The sequence below is a fragment of the Eutrigla gurnardus genome (genome assembly GCF_963514095.1).
Source record: "Eutrigla gurnardus genome assembly, chromosome: 10".
NCBI lineage: Eukaryota > Metazoa > Chordata > Actinopteri > Perciformes > Triglidae > Eutrigla > Eutrigla gurnardus.
The window spans coordinates 21,007,108-21,033,819 of record NC_139924.1 but is presented as its reverse complement, the minus strand read 5'-3'; the positions used below and the strand labels follow the sequence as shown (position 1 = coordinate 21,033,819).

General features: G+C 42.7%; 1 protein-coding gene across 1 annotated transcript in view; it reads right to left on the bottom strand.

The window, feature by feature from the left end:
* Positions 1-26,712, bottom strand: part of LOC311020200 (calsyntenin-2-like) — a 218,046-nt gene that overhangs the window by 114,374 nt on the left and 76,960 nt on the right. The window contains exon 2 of the mRNA XM_084020120.1: positions 18,070-18,192. Within this exon, the coding sequence (XP_083876246.1) occupies positions 18,070-18,192 (123 nt within the window). The remainder of the gene's footprint in view (positions 1-18,069; positions 18,193-26,712) is intronic.

Here is a 26,712-nt window from a genome sequence, read left to right as displayed (position 1 = left end):
CCCCCCTGCCGTCTCCTCTTCCCATGGTCTTATCCCCTCACGACCCGGCGTTTAATCCGCTCAGGCCCCATGCTAGAGTTAGCTGTAAGAAACTGTGAAATGTAAAATATGTCAGAGACCAGAGTTCATTGTTCTCAATTAGTTAATATCGGTATGCGGGTACGAGAGCGTGTAGACGGGATTTTCCTGGGGTACATTTACATTCAAATACTCTCAGTCAGGTTCCCCTTTTGTCCCCTTCACAGTGGCTGAAGGAAACCAAGAAGCTGTTAACAGGAACTGTTCCAGATGAACAATGTCTCTTGGACTTTTTGCTCTTTACCTCTGTTATCTATGGCTGCTGCAATAGCTTTTTCAACAAGCATATAATACTAATTGAATTACTAATACTTATAATTGAATGCAACTATGTGATTTTTTAATATGGTGGTTTCTATTGTCAAGCTTGTCTCCTGTAATTTAAATGTTTTATTTATTTATTTTCTTTACGTGTATCTAATGTACTTTTTAATGAGACGGAAAACACTTAATTCCCCAAAGTGTCCTGAAGCATTATGACAAATTTGGAAAAAAAACAGGAAAGACTGTTCTGTAGTTACTGTTACTGTTATTTTTAGAATTCAATCAAAAGAATTATGGTCACAATGGCACATTTTTCAATGTAAATAACAGTAACTATGAAGAAAATACTGTACATGACCTGTATTGTGCTGACATTTTGGAAGTCTATCAAATGGAAAAAGATGAAACGATATTCAATATGACTTGCTATAATAGCTTTCAAACTCAATCATCACTATCCATTGGAGAAACTACTGATGATGCCCCTGTCTCCCTTCTCCAGGTAGCCACGCACTAAAGCATGACCTGCTTTATTTTCTATTTTACGTGTGGGACCATATTTAATCAAATATACTGTACATCAATCTGTATTGAAGAAGACTTGAAAATAATGATTTAGACCATAAACTCACAAGGGTCATTTTCTCACTGACTCCCCTGCGATCGGATTCTTTTTACAGCCAGAGGTGTCGCCCCCTGATGGCCAGTAGAGATAATGTAAGCACTTCACTTTTCAGTTTTTACATGTGTCATCATACTTGGGTGGTGCCAAAGTATTAGCAAAAAGAAAGCCGTGTGTCTCACTCTGTTTTAAGACACCACCCCCCCTTCTTAATTTTTAATTCTGCCTCTCAATGTAACCCTCGTCCTGCTTTCAGCTCTAACGGGGGACAAAAGCGAAGCGAAAGTGACTAAATCTCTAGTCGACAATGTCATTATACCCAATCCAGCTTTATTTGATTGCACATGCACGAATCCAATTACATTCTTAATTTAATCATCCAAGCTTTTATTAGCCAATTCATATATTTTTTGTCAAAGGCTTCAAACCTCACTGTCTGCCCGCACGTCTCCGACAGATTGGGAACTCGACGGAAAAGAAATCAAGGGGGCCCTTTATTTTTTGGTGGTGAGTTATAAAGGTCAAGTAGAAAATTGAGGCTGGCATTATATATGCCGTCAATTTGCACTTCATTTTCTTTGAGCCTGACCGTTGTCCATCTTCCTGGACAGTTTTAGGTCCCATTGTATTGATGGAATATATTTTTTAACAGACCGGGGTCCTCGTCTAGGGTCCAGATGAATAATGGCCTGGGCTTGAGATACAGGTTTATTCATTAATGTATCTATTTGTCAGATTTGATAAATAGAGAATAAGCTGCTTTTTAATTAAAAAGAACACATAGCAATGTATGACAGCTGCGGAGCTGGGAGTTTGATTTCTGGATTACCTAAACAAAGAAGTCGTCGGATGTTGATTTGAGAGGATGCCACAAAACATCATATTCGGTAAAGCTGTGTTGTCTGCTTTCATATTATCTTGATTTCAGGCATAAATATGCCACAGCTGCTTCTGTTTATTGTGTTCTTCCTGTCCTGTGGTTATTTGGACGCCCTGACAAAAATGTACATGCAGGATATGTATCTCAATTTGCTCCCTGTGACTCATTTCCACCAGAGTTGGAACGATGTACTGCTCAATAGCTCAATCTCAATACTGCTACGTTTTTGCCATCGAAATAAAATAGATAAATATAAATACCTATATACAGCGTTGCCAAAAATATATTGATCATCTAAGAAAATGTCACATCTGTAGACATGAAAGTGGTCTCTGCTGCTGCTGTTCTTTTTGCGTTTCCTCTCCCCCTGTGGGCTCTGGATCCAGGGGGAAGTAATGGTGATCACTCCCCAGTCCCCACGGTTGACTCCACCTCAGGAGGCCGACTGAACTTACATGCAATGACGGATATCAAGAACCCTTCAGGACTTGGTTTATATTCCCAATACTAGCAATGTATTACCATGAATGTAAAAAAGATCATTCAAATCATATTCTAGTACAGCACAGGATTTTAACAATCAAAATTTTGCATCAGTAGATGTTAAAGAGCTCTCCGCTGTAACAGGGAGGTGGACTGTACTAGAAGAAAGAAAGAGGAATTCAATGTCTACAGGATTTAGGCAGCAGGCGATGGTTACACATCCAGCTGAAAATGTGGAGCTGATTCTTTAGAATATGTGTTTTTTAATAATGCATTCAAAAACAAAACAAAAACAGCAGAGATTCCAATAGGAACAAAAAAAAAAAAATGTCAAACATAAGACCCGAAACATAATCTCACAAGCCTGGAAGATTAATTCCACAAACACAAAAAATCCGGAGCGAAACACTGTGTGAAGCAGGCCTGAAACCAAAAGCGAGTGGCAGAACATCTGCGATGATTTACGAGGAAAACACACGGCTGTTGTCAGTGCAGTGACAATGGGATCCTCCAGACTCAACACAGAGCCTCTTTTGTTGATTGCAGCATTTCCTTGGAGCTTTCTCAAGGCTAAATGAGCTATAGGATGAGTGCAGCTGGCGGAGTGCCCCGCCGGAACGGCTCCATACTTTAACACTCTGATTGATCACATTACAGTTAATTAAATATTGGCAAATTGTTCCCATCCAAGGTTGGGCCATTAAAGTTTACACTCCAGCCACATTTATCACTTTCCGTGTCTCTTTTATCACGGCTGCTTGTCACCTTCCCTGTGTGTCAAGTGGATGATGATAAAAGCCCAAACCCTTAATTTCTCTCAGCTGTACATTTTTACCACCTTTTTTTTGTGGTTCAGCTTCTTACACTTCCCACTGGCTTTTCATTTCAATAAAGTGTGACAGCGGCAATGAAGGAGTGCGCTGTAGCCGGTCTTTTTCCATATTCCTCGGTCTGTGCATAACCATCAGTATCTCAAAGGGGATCAGGCGAGGGGAAACTGACAGGGAAGAGCTGCGAGCATGAAAATGACACTATCTGGCGACGACAGAAGTAAAACACAATTGTTCAGCTGTCACCAAATAAACTACAGTAATGCTGATGGGCAGGGTTGTGTTGCATTTCTGACACATATCGTATTGAGATGGCTCTCAGTCTCACTGGCAATAACAATTACAGTATGTAAGCCCTTTTAAGCTATGAATTGGTCTTTTCCAGAAATCCCAGATCACACATACGGGTGGTGGAAGAGACTGGTAGGTATGGACACAAATTGTTGTCCACTTGGGTATCGTTGGAGAGTGATTAATTACTGAGTATACAGGCTTTGGGGGGGGGGGGCAGCACATCACCTCTGATAAGCCACCAGACACTCTGAAAATGATTTTTATTGGGGGAGAATTGTGAGGTAGAAGAGGAACCGGGCCATAAAAAAAACTCAGCCTGTGATTAATCGCACAAGATAAAAATCCTCAAGACAGCTGACGATTACTTATCGAGAGCCAGCCACCCCTGTAAACGAGTCTGATTAAGGTGGCGATGGTCTTTTGCATAGTGACACAAGAAAGGGGTTTCTGGGTAACTGTAGCTCACGCAGGCTGCCAGCGCGGCTCATGTGGATGCATCCAAAATCTCATTTGATAAATAATTGGTTAGTGTGAGGGAGGGATATTCCCATTTGTTGGTTTCAAGTCTTCTTCAATCCAGCATGTAGTAAATTATGGTCCCTTACAGTAAAGTAAATGATAAAGTAGGCTATGTTTTAGGGCGGGGCTACCTTGGCCAGTGCTTCAGAAATTAGGACACCATAATCCACAGTAAAAACAATAACATACTCATAATAAAAGACATTTCATCACCTCATTGTGGTGAGCTCCTCCTCCACTGTGATTGGACAGCTGGGTAAAAAAAACGATGGTGACAAGTGCCTTGTCATGCCACTGGTAGTGGCAGTGTGTAAATATGCAGCACTCCATATGCAAATAATTTAAAATGATATGCTGGCTTCAGCTGAACTACTCTGGGGGGCTCGACCCCAAACGCCCTGTCTCTTTAAGTAAGTGCTTCTCCTTCATATGGTAATGTTGTTGTTCTGGCACAAATTCAGAAAAAAAAGCCTTCAGTCCACATCAGCCCAGTGCCAGGTCCGGCTTTTAAGTCTGGGCCCTTTCAGTTGAAGCTCGCCAAGATATCAGCGAGTGTCATCACTGAGGGACCTGACCTCGCTGTAATAACATTAGCAGATGGTGTAGCCTTATAGCGACAGTCAGGAGTGACAACTGGGTTAATGATGTCACGCGTCTTCATACTGACCAGCGAGGTGGCCGCTTGCCACAAAGATATTTTTTGTCGTACAAGAGAGAAAGAGGAGATTATTCAGCAGTTTCTTGTTTTTTCAGTAAAGGGTGCTTGTACTACGTTCAGATGACAACAAAGCCATCAAAGAGAGCACTGTGTTTTATATTCTACTGAACACAGATTCCAGATGCCACCTGACAGCAAATAAACAGTCCCTGCCTCTTCTACAAAATGTGTTTCTCTGTAAAATGTTAAGACGCTTTTTGCTCTTTTTGAGGAAGCGACCCTGAAACCTGACATTAACTGATGTTTTAGAAGCTCCCTCAATAAAGTGAATGTGAAGCTTTGCTGTGTCGAATATCTCGATATGAAAAATCAGGGAACACATTACCAGTGTACTGTGGTAAAGTGTTCCCTCTACTGTTAGAGAAGAAGGTATGGTAAGGGTTATGCAACCAAAACACTAAATGGTGGTTAGGAAAGGATTTTGGTTAGACTTGCTACATTCCCATCCACCACCCTGACCTCTTGACCTTACTTTCTTCGCTGCACTACAAAAAGAGCACCACGGCTGTTGCAAGGGGTGTCCGAACAGCTGCAGATCCAGAACCCCTGAAGTATAGCCTTTTATCCATCTTCAGACTGATACACAATTGGGTTAGGAGACAGAGCGTGCCCTGGCCCTGAACAAATATTACACTATTTTAACGCAAATGTGGATCAGGAATGCTCTCCGTATCCATTTTAGACAAACGTGGGAGTCTGAAAACACTTTTTGTTCCAACTTAAATGTGTGAAACAGAAGATTTTGATCCACTATGCGATCAGACTGAGGGACACACTGAGCATGTCGGAATCTGGACCTGATCCAAGACCAAAGAATACACGGAGAGATAAGTAACCTCCAAATGGAGCAACTACAAGACTTCACACCCTCAGTTTCCTTTAAAAAAGAAGTACTGGGCAAACATTTCCCAACTGTGAGATTGCTCCAGAATCCTTCTGACTGTGGCATCGGAGGAGCACAGCTTTTCAATGGTGAAAGACCATTAAGAATTGTGTTGTGTGGACTTGCTATTCTATTGAATGAAAAAGGGTGTTGTATCCAAGATTAATTACACAGCTCTTGTTGCTGACTTTGCTGCCAAGAAAGCAAGACACTTCATTTTAACAAACTGCCCTCTACACTTATCTCACGGGCCTGTGGGCATTAAAAAGCAGTGTGTAGCACTTAAGGGGATCTATTGGATGAAATAATAATAATATTATAAAGTATGTACACACTGGCTGAAGGCCATCCACGTTTTCCCGTCGGCCATTGTAGTTCTCTTACATAGTTGGCACTCAGGATAAGTTTTGGTTGGTTGCAGTCTGACCGCTACATGCCATGAAATCCTACACACTGGCCCTTTAATTCAGGAAAACATTCTGCTTCTGTCACCGATGTAGCTGTATGTTGGGTAACGTAGTGCCTATAATTTATGAAGGTAATAATATAATAAAACTGAGGCTCCACAAACCACTTTATTATTCCAACACATAACCAATGCACTCCTTTTGTTCTACCCTTCACAATGAAAGTCCAGGACACAGACATTGGAAAACTGCTACCTGGGGAGAACTTTAAGTCTTTCAGAGCCTTCACTAAGAGGTGACTCAATAAAATAAATGTTTTGGGGTAGTTTTTGACCTATTGTAGGATTGTAGTTTGTAGTCAAAAAACCCAAGAACAAAGAAACACAATACGTCAAGAGGACAAAAGGTCGGCTTTGTATATGGCTCATAAAATAATGGGCAAGTGATGAAGCGGAAAACTGATAACATCTGTCCGAAGGGAACTGTTGTGCGGTCCCTTTGCCTTGCACTCTACTTCACCTTTGAAGCAGCACATGACTCACGGTGGACATCTTCAACGTGTTGTGCGGAGGAGAATGTGGTCCGCCTTAGCATCTGTTTTCCACAAAAGCTAATGCTGTTCAAAGCGTTACAAAATTAACATTTTATACCCGTTTTCATCTCTTCAGGAATCGACATGTAAGAACATACGTCATTATGAAAATTGGCAAACTCCCCATGGGCATGAATAAAGGTTTAATCTTAACACACAGAGGTCTGGCCAGGTTACAACACTTCTCACAGAGAGCTGCCATGCGGGTAGAGAGTTGGTGAAATGTGGTTGAAATGCCTGCGGCTGTGCTCTAATACACAGATATAAAAGGTGAGAGGCGAGCACAGGCTAGATGAAGGGAGACGGGGAGGAAAGAGGCCAACAAAAGCGTCCTATGTGGCCTGCACACAGCCTGCAGTCATTCCTTGTAAGGTCTTGGTTCTGTCTCTCAACTGACATACTTTTAGTTGCGCTGCACCTCCTGTTGGTTTGCCTGCATGACATGAGGCCAAAACCATGCACACGCCCCAGGCGAAGATTGGGGAATAAGAGAGAAATAAAAAAAGGGGGTGAATCTCATGCACAGTTAAGGAAGCTTGCTGTCTGCAGCTGAAAGACATATTTTTATTCTTCTTGGTAATGGAGCATTTTACAACTCTGATCCACACCTGTGCAGCCCGTTTGTAGAGAGGTTGTGAAATTTAAGATCTGCTAAATAGCAAGAAGGTCTTTAAGCAAACTGAAGCCGCAGGAAGCGAGAGGTGGCAAAGAAGGAAGGAAGTGCGGAGGGTGACTGGAAGCTTCTAGGGAGAAATTAGCCACTTAATTCAAACAAGATAACAGTAATAGAAGAGAAAAAGTCAGAGCAGACAATAAAGGTGGAAGGGGAATGAGTTCAGGGAATACAACAATGTAAGTCTCTTTTCTCTCCCCTTCCCCACACCCACACATAGTCCTCCATGGTTTACAAGTGCAGATCACGGCTATCTCTTCCAGAGTACCACCCCCCCGCCCCACCCCCCCAAATTTATGCGCCAGCGGATGACAATAATTTAGGCCTCCCGATATGCAAATGTTCTTAATTGGACTGTCACAAGTTCCCAGGCATCGTCAACTTTACAAAATGACAGAGGCTGGGAGCAGATTGGATTTTGGTGGCCAATCTTGTACACATAATTTCCAGTAATTTTGCAAGCGTCTCACAGCAGGGTCCTGCGACATGGCACTTACAAGCCTATCTATAACAGCTGGAACAAAAAAAAAAAACTCAATAAGGCAACTCCTGTCTTTCTCTCTCTGTACCCAATTACTCCCATCTCAAGCAGGCCCTTCAATACTCATGCGACTCATCTAGTTTGTACCTTTGAAAACCTCTATGACTGTGAGGTTTGAGCCAGCAATCCCCCCCCCCCCCCCCCCCCCCCGGAGGCCCTGCATTGTTCCCATTCTGTCAGCAAACTATATTTGGTTCTGCGTTCAAAAATCCACCGTGTTTAGATGAATGGGTTTTCTCGGCTTGGCACAAATGGAATGGCTTTGTTTTTAAGGACGTGTGTGTGTGTGTGTGTGTGTGTGCCTGTGTGTGTCTGTGTATGTGTGGAGTCAGCTACCGAAGGAAAAATATTGTAATTCATGAGGATTAATAGAAAACTCATCATGCATGAATATTCCATAGAGTTGTCGCGGCTGTGTTTCCTCTGAGCAAAGAGCCTTGTTGAACTGTAAAGGTGTACGGCCACAAGCATCCATCAATGTACGTGCATGTGTGAGATCAGGGGCCGAGGGCAAAAACAGCTCATGCAATATAAACCTAATGCATGTAATGTATTCTCAGTCCAGGTAAATAACCTTGATGTGCAGCCTCCTGGATTTCATCGGTCATCACGAGTGATCCGAGGCTATCAATTATCCCTGAGGATCTCCTTTTGTGTTTTTGTGTAATTCTTGTTTACATAACGCATCCATTTTCTTTTCTTTTCTTTTTTTTTACTAGAAGACCGTCCATCGTGAAGGAAGCGAGTTAGGTGTCAGGTCTGTGTCTGTATTTCATTAGGACACTAAAAAGGAAACATAACTCCTCAGCCCAGCAAGCAAATCCATATGAAGTCATACGTTGGAACAGAAAGCATTCTTTCCACGTGTCACCAGTCAGTGAGGGATTGTTAAATCACACGCCACAGAGACACTTGAGCTTTTTTTTTTTTTTTTTTGGCAATTCATCATCATTTATCAAGTGTTTTCTTGCCTCTGCAATCATTATTTCCTCCCACCTCCACGCAGCCTCCTCTCAGTTAATTGAATCTTTCATTTACATGCGAGTGAAATGTGGAATTATATCAGCGATGATGACATGTGAAGACAAGATAAAACGCCGGTGCGGGGATAAGGAGCCGAGTCCCATGAGGCGACAATGGGATTCTGACGGCAGGCATCAGCGCGTAGACGGGGATGCATGAATCCCCCCAAATTCCTCATCTCAATTGTGAAAGAATAGAAGAGGAGGCTGCAGACGATTTCTGCGATGATCCCGCCGTCAGGTGATTAAGGCCATGATGCATTGGGTGGAATGATGTTCTAATAACCTCTGTCAGATGGGGGGGGGGCTGCCAGGAATTAACAACAAAGATGTGGGTGGGGGATTAGTATTGCATTTAAAGCTTTGACTGTTATGTTTCTATCACAAGGAGATTTTCATTTGATTCCTGCATTCATTTCTCCATGCTATCCTAGGTGATGTTTAATAATGGCAGTTCATTGTTTAGTTGTTTTTTTTTAAATATTATTCAGTGTGACAGACGAGGTCTTTCCCTAACCCTAACCCTATATACTATAGTAATAATTTTAATAAAATAATACATTTAAATTGAATACATTTTTGTGTGTCTAGTTGCTAGCTGATGCTATAGGCTACAACATCGTAATGGAAGGCTACCAAAAATAAAACAATAAAAGAATACTGGTGAAGTGGTATTGGATGACATGTAGCTTCTTGCTACATAACGGCTACCGTAAATGCAACAAAGCGATGCGCTAGAGAGACCTATTAGTCTGAATGCAAAATACAATTTCACCACCAAATGGGAGTAATTCCTACACACTGTCTTTAACTTAATTATATACTGTTGGGTAGTTAAAGCCACAGTAAAGCATCATAGTCAAAAGGATCTTCACATGGAGATCTTCACAGTAAAGTACAAGTGTGTGTGTGTGTGTGTGTGTGTGTGTGTGTGTGTGTGTGTGTGTGTGTGTGTGTGTGTGTGTGTGTGGGTCAGACTGGAAACAACAGATGTGATGATGCAACAGTGGACAATATAAGACACAGCTCTGTAAACAATGAAAAGCCTTTGTGGCGTCAGTTCAGAGCAGCGGTGGAATGTGACAATCAAGTGCTCCTCAAGTACACATTTAAGGTACTGGCTCAAGCATTTGTGACCGCTGGATTTCTCCTGCTCCAAAGAGGAAACTAAAAACTAGGTGATGGATTGGCGATGGGAGGGAAAGGGAGGATGGGGGAGGTAGTGGGGAAGCTGTCGAATTTCAAAGAGAAAAGGAGGTCCTGTTCAGAAAACAGACAGAAAGAAGACTGTAAGTCAGATGGGATGATTTGGAGACATGGACTGGGAGCCAGATCAGAGACAAGTGCAATGAAAAACATGGGTAGACAGGATGAGCCTCGAAATTAAGTTAGTATATCAAAAGCAGCGTCAGACTCTTTGAAGCGGTGCAGCGATGCACTGGCAAATGATGAATGTGATATTGACAAACTGCTTAAACATGGATTGCTCTCACCGAGCGTTGCTTCGAGAGCTGAACTTCAGTGGGAAGTCTTTGAAACAGCATCCCTCGCTCCATCAGAGTCGTGTCGACTTTCTGGTTCACTTTGCTGGTACGTCCATCCTCTGGGAGGAGCGTCGGTTTGTTGACACTTTAATTGGAGGCCTCGAGGATTGAACGCAAACCGACAAAAAATGCACAAAGGGCAAACGTGTATAATATATGCATGTAAACAAAAGCGCACACCTGAAGATTTGTCACCAGTGTCACCTTGTACTACTCACACTTCTCAACCAAATGCACTCACTTCTATCTCTTATTTATAGAAATGCAGTAGCAGATATGTTGAAACGCTATGAACTGTGAATGTGGTGGATGGTGTTGCATCATATGCTGCTGGGTTAATAGAATAGAGGTATACAGATACAGCTACACTGTGCCACTGACAAAGGGTGGCCATGTTTTCGACGCCCATAAATGGGAACCTTAATCATACCGCAGATTCATGCACATGTATGTGCTCATGCATAAGTGTGCACAATTATTTCAGCACACGAAACGGGTGCACTTCCCAGCACCATGGACAGTGCTTCGGCAGATGATCTGTTTTTTTTCTCCACAAATCCCACAAAAACAGTAATGCATGTATTGATTGTCAAATGCCATTTTAAAACAAACGTGCATTATTTGCCAGTGTGCATGAGCACAGGCTCTTGACTACATGGCCAACTGTGACACATTCTCCAGCCAACTATTGCATATTGCTATCTGGCCGTCTGAATGGGATTGTTTGTATCGGCATTTCCACCAGGCAAAGCCGAAAATGTGCTCTTGCAGGGTGTGCAGAATGTAAATTACAAAAGAAGGAGGCAATATCCTGGAGCTTACTCGAAAAAAAAAAAAAACAACCTTCTGTGCGGCATGACAACTACCTGCACACTGACAGGTTCACTCAGCAACGACAACCTTGACAACGAACGCTGATTGACTGAAACACATACAGACGCGTGATGCATTTGTATTGGGTTAATAATGAATGGGACCCAAAATGATAAGCCTAATGTATTTATAAGCACTGAGAACAAGTATGCTATCATTATTATTATTGTTATTATTTTAATTATGGTGAAAACTGGGAAAATGTCCTATCCTGTACAAACAAAATATCCCTTGTCAAGGGCAAGGGCAGGAGGAATATTTTTTATCAATAAATCCAACGTAACGTTAAAGTGGAAACACATTTCCAACACCATTCCAAGACCGTAAAAACTAAAACTGTCACCATAGTTGAAGAAAAACACAAAATAACTTTTACAAGGACAGCTAAAGTACCACTTTTCATCTCTTAAATAAAGCCCCTTTCATATTTAAAGGTGATATTTCCTATTTAAAGGTGATTTGTCGCAAAATGCTGTTCAACATCAGGGCACCATAGTAAAAAACAAAAAAGAGGCACTTTGCATGAACGAACACACACACTGGCTGAATATTATTAAATTAAATTGCATATTTCTGCAAAACCGGAACTTGAGTTTCCTGGTACTTTTACACAGCAGCGATCAAAAGTGACTGTTCCAATGTTATTCATATAAGACACAATAAACGTTCAATGTATCCGTTCTTGACAGTTTCTACTTAGTTAAAGCAGGACTGAATGTACTATATCCAATTTTGTGAGTTGTCAGTAGTTAGCCATCATTACCTTGACAAGTAAATTGGCAGTTTTTCACCCACACAATTATACTTCTCAATGTAATGACTGGAATAATGAAAAAGCCATGGTAAGTATCACAATGTAGCTATTATCGCTAAATGTGAGGTAAATCCGTCTAGTTAGTTGAAGTTAACTTCAAACAAATATGCCTCATGATTTCATAATTTCCGACAATTCTATTTATTCAAAATCAAAGCTTTGACTGTTGAAATCTGCGAGAACAGAGCTTAGATCTGTTGACAGCGTCAACAAAACCACAGTGTTTTCCTTGAAGAGCAGAATTTCAGAGGCGACAGAAGTCGGTGTTCCCACTTCAGACACTCACGGAGCCTCACGAATCAGCTTCTTCGAACGCCTCGGTGTGAAAGCGACGGCGCCGCTCGAGCGTCTCAGCGTGACACGGAGGTAGTTGACTGGAAATTCTAAACGGCATTCAAGAGAACCTAAAAACGTGTTCCTTTATGCTTCCTCTTGATAGAACAAAACAGTGAGCTCCGCTTGCTCTCCCTCCGCCAGTTCTCTAACTCATCAAAAAAAGCTAAAAGCTGAGACAAAAAAAAAATCTCATTACAAAGACTATTTCCCTGATCTGTGTGGTTCAGTGAGGAAGCAGATTGCATTTCAGTACTTCATTAATAAATGAGTATGTGAACAATGGCAGAGTGATGGCTCCATTGTCTTGAAGCCAAAGTCTGAGGCGCTCTGAAGGCCAGAAGCTAGATAGTCATTAAGCTGCTCGGGCTTTCCTGCAGATCCAAGTTTGCACGAATAAGAGCATCAGTGGAGAGCAGCATGCTTGAGTTTACACTCTTATCTTGATCAAACTATCCACCTCTTTCTAATTACCCCTTCACACAATAAGTCAATAACAGATTTAATAGCTGGGAAATAATTTGAGAAATGATTCAGAAGAAAAGAGCGTGATCTCATAGGAGGATACAAGCAAAATGAGGAAAAAGAGGATGGCGGAAACAAACAGAACAGAAAGCACAGACAGATTAAAGATATCTGGAAGTCGCGTTGTGGAAAAGGATTTTTTTCCTGATGGACTATCTCTGTAAAATCACTGCAATCTGTAATTTTTTTAAGCAACAGCTTTGAAGTCATGGATTTTGATAGAATTGACACAGCGTTACCGACTGTTTTTTTTTTTTTAAAGGATAAAAAAAAAATTAAAATCATTCCCTCATTAAAAGCAGCCCGTGGCCGCTACATATTTTCATTCAGATCATTAAATGAACTTTAAAAGGCACGGCGGGTCCCTCATATGAAAGATTCTTCTCCTACTTCACATCTATATTTTTTTGCAATCGCAATAGGCTTCAGATAAAACTTGTAGTTTCCATTTATGGAGTCTGACAGAAGATGATTTTATTTTAGGCTCCACATTCATGAGATCACCAATGGGGCATTTTTTTGTTGCAAAAAAAAAAAATGTTCCCCATGGAAATGATAAAACTAAGCTTAAAGACGGTGACAGCCTCGCTGAAGCAGGTGACTCCAGTCGCTGCAGAGATATTGTATTTGAGTTATTTTTAATCACAGGAAGAGTTGCACTTGAAATTGCTTCATTAACCCCGTCAACAAGTGCATGTTTTACAACGAGCTTAAAAGCACTGTACAGCGAGCCATTACCTTGTCTTTTACAAGTAGACACATTGACAGCAGCACCTTTAGCCTCTCCACGCATCACGCTTTACATCCCATCTGGGAGCTACACTACATTTTCCATCCAACAAACAAACCTCTCCCATTCCTCTTCCTGTTAATGAACACATCACAGCGTTCATGCCTCCCCACCTACACACCGCACTCAAGTAGATTCTTTTCATCATTAGCTCGAGATCTGTCTCCCAATAAAAAACAGTGAGAGGCTTATTAATCACAGCACATTAACCAGCATGTATGTTTACTGATAGCCATTTACCATGCTTTATGACAGTGAACGACCATACGATATCACCCGCCGTGTTTTCCGAGTGTGAGCCGTCGGATGCTCTGAAGGTTAGAGATAATTGATTTATTTTTCTTTTTAATAATGATGTACAATTTGGTGCAAGAGTACATTTTAAACAAGAATATTAACATCGCAAGTCAAAAGTACATTTTAGTATTCGTATCGTAACTCCCTCTTCATTTTTGTGGTCACGTCAGATTCAGCAAACGCTGATAAATGACCCACCCAAACATGATGAACGTCACCTTTACGTCAATAAGCAAGTTCTCATGAGAATTGTAAATTAGCATGATTATGGCCCCATTAAAACCATATGCCCCACATGTCCCATATTGAAATCCTGCTTTCAGAGATCCATAAACGAAAGTCCATCATTTTTAACAGTGTCAGCAGCAGAATGAAGGGGCCTGTTAAAGCCAAGGACCAGGGACAAACAACATGTGCCCTGTCAGCATAAAAAAAGAAATGGTCCGCCACAGCAAGGCGATCGATGACTGCAACGTCAAATAATTGAAGATGTTGATATTGATTTCAATTAATGATGCTATCATTAGGTTGACTGGATTAAGAATTATATTCACCTATAATTCAAACAGGATCATGTCAACATAATTATTATGAAGTGTAATTTATATAGTGTTTTCTAATGAAATATCAACTACTAAGTAATGAATGAAATATACAATCCATTTATAAAACACTTGGAAAAAAGCAGGCTAAATGCATTTGACTCCTACAAAAATTATAAATTATGTAAATTCGTGAATTATGTTTGCACCGGAGAAAATTCTAAATTAGAGAAACATGGTGAATACACTTCGGTCTCCTAAATCACCCGTAGAAGCCACTTAAGGATGGATCTGTTGGGTAAGGTGTTTACTCAGACATCAGCTGAGACAGCAAGGAACAGGCTGATTCCTGCTGTCAGTCTCACTTCTTATTTGTGGCTAAAGATTGCAGAACACAAATTAAAAAAAAAAAGCATATGATGCATCGTAGCCAGCGTGGAATCCATGCAGAGTGACAGTGTGTGGCACACTGTGTTCTTGTGAAGCTGTCCAAACTGCCACCGCTGCTGACCGAGCAGCGTGCCTATGTGGGTCACTGGTGAGACATTAGCTGGCCATTCAGGCAAACATCACAGGGCTCCAGGGACCAGTGAGACTGACGGATTGACACGTGGCTACACTACGTGGCGTGACACCAGGAGATGAGAGTGCTCGGGTGCTCTGACATTAGAAAAAGCAGGAGTGACGGACAGCCAGCTAACCTGCGTCAAATAACAACGCCAGGCTTTCACCCATTAACCTTGTTAAACCAGCGCCATAGAAGCCTGCTCCATACAGGTAGCAGTTTGATAAATAAAATGCCATTTCAGCTTAATAAGCTAATGGACCGCGAGCTGGTTTCACTTATTATCCACCACCGCGTGTTCACAGTGCTCTTGAAAAAGGCTGCAAACGCTTCAGAATGTGCTTCACAATCGTAAATCAACAGAAGTGACTTATAGTTAACACAACTGAATAACTTTGAATTAATATTAGTCGCTCCTAATAATTCTTAAACACTTTTCTTTTTACTATGTCGCAAAATTAGCAAATTGTTCCAACACCCTTTGATCCTCCAATGGGGCGCATTTGATTTAATGCAAGTACATTTATGTTCCAGGCCGGTATCTCTTGGTATTGCATCCATATTGGACAATTCTGGCATTGACATTTTCTTCAAAATGACAATGTTAAGTGCCAACGGAGGAAGTAGTGTGCCCTTTAAGTAGAGAGGTAAAAGTAAAGGGAACACAGTGTGAATCACTTATATGGATCAAAAAGCTTGGGACAGAATCTGAGAAGCTTTGTTTTGTTCAAAAGCCATTAAGATAGTAATCTGCATGATAAATAAAGAAAAAAAATCTGAGGCATAACCATGAACTCAGGTGTTAATTAAGAATTTGCAAAAGTCCGGTGACACTATTATAAAAGGCCTAACTTTACCACGTTGAAGCAAAACTTTGGTACTTTTCAGTCACTGGAAAGGAAGAAATCACCTTGACGACTGACTGAGTTCGTGTTGGCACTTGTAGACTAATACAATTCTGTTTGTTGACAGACTACACACTAGTGTATGCCATGCTTTTACACATGTGCAGCTCAATTCACGAATAACAAAATAGTCCTTGGTATATCGCAGAAACCTGAAGATATACATCAAAGTGCATTTCCTTGATGTTGTCATCCGCAGCACGTAACTGTTTGTATCGCCTTCCCTTTTTCATTTTCTTTGATTCTCAGGGTGAGATGCTTGCACTCTGTCAGACATGCATAAACCAATCAGTCTATCTACCAGTGTGTTTCACTCTATCCTGACATGCCGCCTGTGCGTTTTTTTGAAGCCCGTAGCCGCGGTGATGGCTGATGTCTGTCTGAGCCAGCTTTCAGGCACAGTGGTGTCACTTTTTCTTCTAATGTTACAGACCGGTGAGCATGGTGACTGAGCATGGTGACTGTTGCAAGTGATGAAGAGGAGCGACGGGGAAGTACAGTGGGTTTGTGCAGACTTATTGCTCCTTTCCAAGTGAATGAAACAGGGGGGGGGAAGAGGAACACATACATATCCAAATGCTCACTGGCCATAGACGTGTAAAGGAAATATAATTACAGCTTTGAAATGTGACTGTGTTCTTGCCATCACCGATCCAGCAGCAGTCAGACGTTGCGCGTCCGTGTCTTAGATGTACTGTAATTAAAACCTGGCTGGTCTAATTAATGAGGATTAACCCCGCTACGTGTGCACTGCCCTGCCACTACACCCTGTCAATTTGCCAGAGGGAGGCAGGATTACTGGATAACTGTCTCTGCTCTGAACTGTGTCTGCCTGGCTGGACAACACTGCTTTAAGAGGTGTAGGAGAGAGGGTGACTACTGCACTGTGTTTGTCTGTGTGGGGGGTTTGTTGGGTATGGCTCATAGGTGCACAGGGAGGAAAGGAGGGAGGTGAGACCAAAACAGAAAGAAATATGTGGAGGCGTGAAGATGAGAGGCAACAGGAGAGAAGTGAGAATCAGCAAGGGAAAGAGAAGGACACTGCTGTAAGACCGACTTGCGATGTTAATATTCTTAATTATTAATAATTTAGTGAGGAACCTCTCTTATAAAATCTAGGAACTCCCATGTGCTTTGACTGCTGTGTGTGTGTGTGTGTGTGTGTGTGTGTGTGTGTGTGTGTGTGTGTGTGTGTGTGTGTACTCTGCCGCTGTGTGGCTGTCAGTCTGTCTAAAGCCAGAGGACATATGCTGGTCAGCCAGCCACCATCCCTACTGTCTCATCATTTTCTCTCTTTCTCCCTGTAGGGTGGCCATTACAGTGAGCCCCCTCAGGCCATGCCACAGCACACAGCACACACACACACACACACACACACACAAAGTAGCAAACAATTGGAAACGCTCTAGTAAGCATACACATGCACATGCTCTCACACGCACGCTCACGTCATCCATCTATCGGCCCCAGCTCGAGGGCCTTGGCAAGGGGCTGCAGCCCCACGCAGCAGCCCTGTGCTCGCGCCTTGGCGTGCTAGCGCCCTGGCGGGAGATAATGCCGACTGGGCTCTCCAAGAGCCTGCAGCTCACGTCCTCCAACAAGAGCTGGCAGCCCTTAGCTGGAATGGTCACAAAGTGGGAAGAATCTAATCCAGTTTGACTCTTCTTTTTTTTTCCTTTTGCAGTGTCCTCAGCCACCATGGGGCATATTTAGGCCACTTTCCACTCTAAATAAATACGAAATGTGAGTCCTGTACGCGATATGTGCTCACTGGGAATTATTGGATTAAATGGTTGCAGCACAGAGCAGGGTTAACACTGAGAAAAAAAAAGCTGTGATGCAGCAGTTATAGTACATGAAGCCAATTTAAACCCCCTTTGCAGCGATATCACATGACAGCTTTATATGGTTTATATCCTTAGTGTAAGTATATCCTGCAGCTATGCTTCCCTGTGCGGATTAACACCTGAGTCATCGTTGACTGCCTCCATTCGGTGGGAGTCTGCCCGCCTCCACCCATGCTGCTGTGATCACCAACCGGTTGCCAAGCCCCCGGGGGTTAAAATGAACCGTACCTGCGTAGGGGACGGGGGCATCTTTGTCCAGGGCCACCAGAGGAGGATCCAGCAGAACCACGTCAGTGTTTTCGGTGATCACCCCGTGGTACGATGTCTCAATCCACGGCTTGTGTTTATTCACTGTGGAGACAGAAGGCAGAAGAGTGAGATGTCAGTGAAATCCATCTGCCACCCGGGGCAACAGAACTGTCGGTGTCAACAGGCGGAGATATTTCATTGTCCGCGGATGAACCATTTAACTTTGACGTGCACAGGCAAATGCCGTGTACTGCAGCAAGAGTACGTGCACAGATTTTTCTCTTCTTTATTCTGTTCTTGGCTTCTCCGGTTTAAATACAAACATTCTCACTTTGCTAATCTTCCCCACAAACCCCTTTCTCTCTCCTTCTTCTTTTCTTCCTTCGAATGTTTTTTCTGCCCTTCTCAAAGCAAAATGCCACGTTTGATCAATGAGCACCACCGCGCTGCCACTAGCAACCTGTATCTGTAACAACGCCAAGTCTAATCAAAGTTCCTGAGCTGAGGGCCTGACTAAGGGCCCCCTGGCTTGTGTGCAACACTGTGCCGGTCCACTTGCCATTCATTTACCATCTTACAGTCAAAAGAAAAGAAAATGGAAAAAAAGAGGGCAAAGAACGAGAACTGGAACCCTAGAGTACTTATCTGTGCTTTTTAGCTGGGCCAGAATTTAAAAAAGAGCCACAAATTACATTGTGTCTCCTTTTATTCGAGTTGAAGTCAGCGGCTAGGACGTAACACAAAGCAAGGCTGTAATCTGTGGCCGTATGCAACAGTATGCAGTTTAATTGGAAATTAAGTGCATAGGCTACGCCACAATGACTCACCATTCAGCAAAATGAAAAGCAAAGAAAGTGTACTCCTTCTAAGTGCTAATCAAGAAATCATCGCAGACCACTTCAATTATTCGCTGAATGTTGGTAAAAGTCTCAAGGCAACGCTAAAATCATCTTTTCACACCACTTCAAATGTGATTGAACAGACACAACCGTTTTGATATTGCGTGAGAACTCTGTCTAAGCTTGCACTGAAGTTAGCTAAAAGGTATGGGACATGTGGTTTAAATGGTTTACTAAGATGGTAAAATGATCCGTTATGTCCTGAAAAGGAACTTTTGGCAGTTAGTTTAACAGAACACACGGTAACTATACCAACATGCTTGGAGAGACTCAAGATGAATGTCCAAACGTCATTGATTTTGGCACAAGTTGTGTAAGTTACATTGCTGAGGACTCTGGGTAGCCACGAGAAGCTAATGAGAAAACATCCCAACACTACAGGGATGCATATTCAGGCCGCAAAGCACGGCTAACGGAGCTCATTTACAGGGGCAGAGAGACGAGAACACATTAGTCTATTAGGGTGTGATAAATATGCATGAGTTTGCAACAACGGCGAGGGGTAGAATGATACTGGATTTCAACTTTAAATGCCAAACCATGTCATGTTGAGAATGGATGGCTTGCTGACGGTGCTGTGCAGGAATGTCAGAGGGAAACATGATTCGTGTGGGTCACCCCTGTTGCTGCCAAAGCTACCGCCGAGAAAGAGAGACAAACCTGCATTTTGTGGACGCTGATGCGGGTCCAGAGTAATGAGCGTGTATGGTCTTCGCGTCAGATCTGGCTCTGGGACTATCCAACGAAACGCCTGGAAAAGCATCCACTCTTTTAGCATGAGGGCAAGTGTGTTATCGTAAGAGAAAAATAGAAAGTGAGACATTTGAAAGTGGATGGGGGGGGGGGAAGCTAATATGCTCCTCCAATGGGACAAGAGCATAACCCCAATAAATGTGTAATACAGGCTATAAAACTATTTGAGCACAATGCGTGACAGCTAATGAGGAGTCTGGAGAACAGGAAGAGGCTTAAACTCAACTTCATATTCAGTTCTCTCACAGCTTAGGAGCCCTATTGACCTTTAAATCCCAGATGTGGCCGCTTGTGCCGCTCACCATGTCTACTTAGCAGTGCCAGGCTGACCTATCTGTTATCAGAAATGCCAAAATGTTCTATTGTGAGAGCAAAGTGATGCTGCAACGCTATGATGTACAGCAGTGAAATTGAAGGCTTTCTCTTACGACTGCACCGATCTTATCCCGTCTGGATACAATACCTGGGAGGGTACCGCTTCAATGTATGGGAGTAATGGAATCATTCTTGTATGTGTGAGGAAACACCGGCTTGGCTTAAGCATTGCTTCTCTAACCCTGTATAATAAACAGATGTACATTTACTGAATAGCTATTTTATTAATAAAATAATAGTTTGTACACCATCTGCTTTTCAGTATTCAACAGGAACACATTTTAAATGTTTTAATTTAAAATTAATAATACTTTTCTATACTAACAGCCTGGTCTAAATAATGTAAAAGAAAATAAAAAATGTGGTGTCATTTTATAACCCAAAGATATTCACTTTAATATGATCGAAAAGTAGGAAATGTCCATATTTCAGAAGCAGAAAGGAGATTAATCAATTATCAAAATAGTTGGTTCGGTACTTTTCTGTTGATCAACTAATTTGATTTGTAGACTATTTGTTGCACCTCTAATACGACGTATATAAACGTCTCACAGATACCCGATGCAGCTATTTGAGCCTCGGCCTGATATCCAATATCACTATCTTTGCACCCCGGCATTTAACGCAAGTGGCAGACAACAGAATGTCGCAATTTGGTATCTCGTCGCTGGTGACCTTTGTGATATCACCAGCACACAAGATGGAGTGCATCTTTCCATCAGCCAGGCTGCCGCTGTGGGTTAATGATGTCTCAAAGCCTCGCTGCTTCCTCTCTGTGTGTGGGATGGAATGGTTTTTCACCAGGAGTGATGAGGGCATTAAAGGAGCGTCCACCTCCAGTAATCGTGGCAGCGTCTTGGGCCTCGGCAGCGTCTTGCCCCTCCATCTCATATCTGCACCACTGGTGAGAAGTATGACGCCGCATTCATAGCATATTTTCCACGCATGGACAGCTTGACACATGAGTCATAAACACAAACAAAAAAGCAGATGGATAAGCTCCTCTCTATCTGCAAATAATGCAGGCTATCAGAGGCTGTAGAGGGGTGGAGGGGAGGTGGAGAAATGAACCAGCCACACCATCAGTTCCCCGAGGCTCCCAGGAGAATCATTGCAGCCGCTTACCGCGATCGAACCCACGGCTGCAAGCACTAATGCCTTGATACTAAGTGATTAGCAACATACTCCTCCATGGCACCGTGAATCAAAACTAAACACAGTTAATCCCCCGAATCAATATGAAGGGAACATGACATCCGGCACAACCAAATGCGTCTCCACTGTTTCTCTCCGCAGGTGAAGTCAGCAAGAAGCACTTCTCCGAATTGCTCTCTTTGCCAAGTCTTCAAGCTTTTGTGCACTGATGAGAAAAATGTTTCCTTTTGGCATTTTGAGCGAACCGTGCAGTGATCAACTGCTGCGACTCAGCTTTCAGGCATCTGACAACCACTAATGGGATGTGTGCTTAAAAAAAAAACCATCAGCTAACACCTGAGGGGGAGAAAATGCCAGAGTCTGTCAATGTGACCTCAATTTTTAAAAGCAAACACCTTCAATGGCTGCTAAAAGCATTCAGTAAATGGCACATGGTAACCTCTGTTTGTGGAGAAAAGGAGGTCAATTTGATTCGCTGTATGAAACCTCATCGCTATTTGGCTGAACATGACAAGATTCATTTTTTTTTTTTTTTTCATCTTCATGTCAGAACAGGAAACTAATGCACTTTTTTTTCCGTTTCATGTTATGACTAGCAGTGGAAACGCCTCGTGCGGGATTGTCATGTTTGTGTATTCGAACCTGAACAGCGATTTAAATACCATGACCTTTCGTCCGCTGTGTCACACAGGCAGCAAAAAGCAGCGGGGGGGTGAATTCTGTTAACTGGCTCCGAGGCAGGCGAGACACAAACCTTTTTAGTTTGTACACCATCTCCCAGAACGCCCGGCAAACCTCATTTAAACCTTCATTGTCTTTATGTCTTTTAATAAAAGCGACTTGGCACCTCTCTCCGCCTTCAGCTGCACTCTGTTTCACGCAGATATGTAGCCACTAAATTAATAAATCATATCCTCATATGTTTCAATTATAACCCCTTCAGTGTCATTTCGTCTTTGCAAATGAGTGGTGTTTAAGGCCACCGAATTATTTTTTGTTCTTTAAATCAATTTTATTGCAGGGGTTGAGGGAGGTGGTTATCACACCTGTACAGGCTAATATAATCAAGTAGTGTGACAGCTGAAAGGCGAACGCCGGGGCTCGGCTGCCCTTTTCCTGCTGGCTGCCGGTCAGCGCTGCTATCTCCCTCCGCCATTTCATTGCCAATTAAGACGAGAGTCGTTGATTTGACTTCAGGTGCCGAGCATGGCAGAGGCGCTATAACAGCTGATTAATCTCTGACCAGGCACCAGTTCGCCGCCGTAACTGTGCCACCTCCTGAGGGGCCGGGAGCCGCAATCTGAACAGGCCTCCAGGGGACAAAGAGAAACAGTTGTAATTAAAAAGAACTCTGTAGGAAATTAAACTCTGATTGATAAGGTCAACAAAACGGGGCCGTGATGAATACATCAGCGTAATGAAAAGTAAACGTAGCGTGGACGGTGAGCCATTACCGCGACCAACAGGCAATTACAGCGACACATCCAGCCGAGGAGCTCATGCCAGCTTGGACAGGCTGGGAGATGCCCATCAACGGGTCACAGCGAATTATCGGCTCTGCCAACATCGAGGGGCGTCTCAGCGCTCGGGGTTTTTTTCCCCTCGACCTCTTCCTTGTTACAGTGATCCGTGTCTGCTTTGAACTTTCGGAGATCTTTCGCAAACTTTAATCTCCTTTGCACTCATTGCTCCGGCTTAGCACTCCACAGAGCAAGGCTGACAGGAACCATCTGCCGGGAGAGGACTTTATTAAATATAAAAGCATCTAAGTAGATTTCTGCTCTAGATACGAGTCCTCGGGTCCCTGAACATTGATTTTGACTTAAGGTCAGGAGACTAAAGGGCAACACGAGAGGTCTGCAAGATAATAAATCTGACAAATTAAAGGACTAATTTATAAAATATACGTGAAGATATTTTTTTTGGACACGATATTGTGCTATTTATACAACTTCCCATGAGACTGGCATACACATACAGTTGCATGGTCAAGTATGGGTCAAGCTCCGATAACATTGGCTCCTACAATTCCCACAATGCAACTTAATAGGCATTTACTTCTGCACTGTGACACATTTCACAGTGAAACGGAGTAGTTGAGCGGTGTACAGTTACAAGACGGATTTTAATCAAATGCACATTTATTGGGACTGTAAAAAGTGTTAAGAATGATACGGATCTACAGGGAGATTAAAGGGAAACTTTGCTGATTTTCAACTGGCTCCGTGTCATTGCAGCATCACATGCAGATTAACGACAATAATAATGTTAATATAATATAATAATATGAATAATACAATTATGAATAAATAATTAATGACATCACCAACAAAGCTGATTATCATTCATGTTATCGTCTCCTGTTTGAAATACTTGATATGATCTGCCATGAAAAAGAAGTTGACCTTAAGCCATTGACTAAAATTCAGAAACTGAAACTAACAACATGTCAGGTTGCTTGGTTTGAATCGGTGGATCACAGAAAAACGAAAAATAGAGAAAATGCCACAACTTGAAAAATAAATGATGTTGAGAACGATGAGAAGGCTTATTTTTTTTTCCCATCATACCAACGTTTGCAGTGTTAAATACAACAAGGGAACCAAAGTGAGGAATCAAACCACAGTGACTGCCAAGCTTGACAAAAAAAATATGAGAAGGGATTTCTGTGCTTGGGTGGAATACAAGCGAGTTCATTATTCAGTCAGAACATACAGCGAAGGAAACTGTGTTGCTGCCAAAACACCTGGGTAACACCGAGGCCGCCCCTCCACAGTCCCTCTCAAACACTGACCCCCTGACCTCTGCTGTACTCTTAACAGAGCCCCTTCTGTGGCCCGCTCATCTCAGAACACACTCTGGAGGACATGCGGTGAAAACAAAAAGACACTTTAACATCATCTGAAGAAAAACAAACATCTTATGTCCTCTTGGATATAACCATGACACGTATAATGTGCCTGTCTCTCACTGTTTGGCCTTTATTTTTTGGCTGTTATGGATTTATTTCTTGAGATTATGAGCTGTTCGTAGCCCTGGGCAGCGTGAGATAACACAGGATCACACTGGGCCCTTTGGGGTTTGTTGAGAGTGGAATAACCCAACAATTCAAAGGCTGCCCTGCACTGCCCCAGGTGTGTATGTGTGGGGTTTTTGTGTGGTAAACCTGTCTGCTGCTTTTGTGGCCAACCCCAGGCCATGATTCCAGTAGCTAGTGTGTGCATGCGTGTGTGTGTGTGTGTGCATGTGTGTGTGTGCGCGGCAGAGCGGTGTCGGAGGTTCAGCGGGCACCTAGCCAGCACAACGTGAGTGCAGACAGCACCCTGTGGAAAAAAAAAGCGAGTGTTCTGACCGCGGTAAACAAAAACACACTGACAATCAAGTACGAAGCTTTGTAGATAACAAGAAAAAATAAATCATAAAGGTGTGTTTCTGGTCCTGCACTACACAAAAAGACAACGCACGTATCAAAGTCCAGCTTTATTTGCACCTCAGTGAACAACGGCATTTTTTGTTGTTGTTGTTCTGACATGCTCCTCCTTTCTCACCCTCGCGTTGTCTCTGCAGCAGAACGATAGAGCGCAGGTAAAGGTCAGGCTTTTATCATGAGCTTGTTTTCCATCCACCTTGACGAAGTGCAAACAATACCCCCCCCCCCAGGAGCTGGAGAAAGAGGGGAGGACGGGAGGAAAAAGCGGTTTACAAATTGTCAGGAGTTTGCCTCAGTGCTGTTACTGTATAGATGCTCTACTTTCCGATGGGGACTTATTAACCCGCAGAGATAGGGGGGAAAGGCTGACTGCACACTGCTGCTCCGCTACCCTCCTGGTGCCCCTAGGGGACGGGCGGGGAAAAAACAAAGAGAGAGAGAGAGATGAGATATGCATAAAGGTACACAGCAAAAACTAAAAGCATCCATCCAAATGACTGAGAGTGGATGTACAGGAGCTGAAAATACACTTTTGGTGCCATTACCCCCAGTTATCATGACCCCTCTTTGTCGAATGGCTTCACAGCCACAAATGTTCCCTTTGTGCGTCATTTGAGAGCCATTATCCTGCACCATTATTATGTCTGCAATTGGAGAAATAGCACTTACAGAGTCCTCTCTCTCTCTCTTTCTCTGTGTGTCTCTCTCTCACACGCACTAGGAGCATGTCAAAAGATATCATGAATGTATATTTAACATCAAATCCATATGAACTGATGTTATGTCAAATGTTGCGTGATTAGATGTGAAATACTAATTGGGCACAATTGTTGTTTTTGTTTTAGCAGTGTCATTTCTGAATTGCCGTATTTCACAATTTTGCCCTCTGGGATCAATAGTGACTGACATGTTCTTCCAATCGACGTCCCTTTCATTCAACACAGCGGGTTGGAGAGGCTTCAGTTCGACATCCCTACATCGATCTCGCCTATTAAAGCTTTGTAAATGTAAATGGATTGTCAGGCACAATCGTACACACAGCACGGCAAGGTGGAGTTTATAGGCGGGATTGAAGCTTTTCCACCTTTCCCGTAAGAAAATATGCGTACCGTTTTGAAAAAATGACAACTCCAGCCCCGATACCAACACCGGAAAAGCACATTTGATGTGGATGGAAGCTATGTGTGTCCCGCTAGCTAGCTAATCGCGCTATTGATTTTGTTTAAGGCAAACACTGGGCGGACCTGCAAAGCTGCGATCCACAGCGGTGCGTTGTGCGAATGTCATTATTTCAGAAGCAAAAGCTTTAGTTCTGTTTCCCCTGTTAAGTTTATAAATAGCATACCAGTTTTAGAATCACTGCTTAAATGTCACATTCTTCAGCGGCATTGCTGCACGCATTGGAAATGTTTACAATTACTGAAAACAGATTTACTAATCTAATGGGGGCTGTGGATTTCATAAAGGTGTGTCTAATTTGCTCTTCTGATCCATCGTCAGCGTCCTTTACTGGATTTACTGGATGTGAGAAAGGGGCTTGACATGTAATATTTAACAAGGATGGACTAGAGCCTTGCAGAAAATACACCCACTCTGTTTCTGTCCTTTGTTTTTTTGGATACGTCTTTTAATGTTTTTAACTTTTTTACCACCCAGTAGGTGTCTCATGTGTGTGTGTGTGTGTGTGTGTGTGTGTGTGTGTGTGCTGGGTGTGTGTCAGAAAAGGAGACGAAAGTTCTCGGGTCTTTTTGATCCTCACAGAATTTTGTTCCGGACATTTTATGTGGCGCCCCGGGCCAATTGTGAAACATGGGGTTGCAAACACATTTAACAAATAAAGGCCCCCGCGCTGTAATCCTTTTAGAGCGGCTGGGCTTTTGAAGTGAAGGCCACCGTCTTTTGGAACACGAGGTGCACTATGCACAGTAATCTGGCATAAGAAAAGTGTGTGTGTGTGTGTGTGTGTGTGTGTGTGTGTGTGTGAACGTGTGTTTATGTGTGAAGCACCAC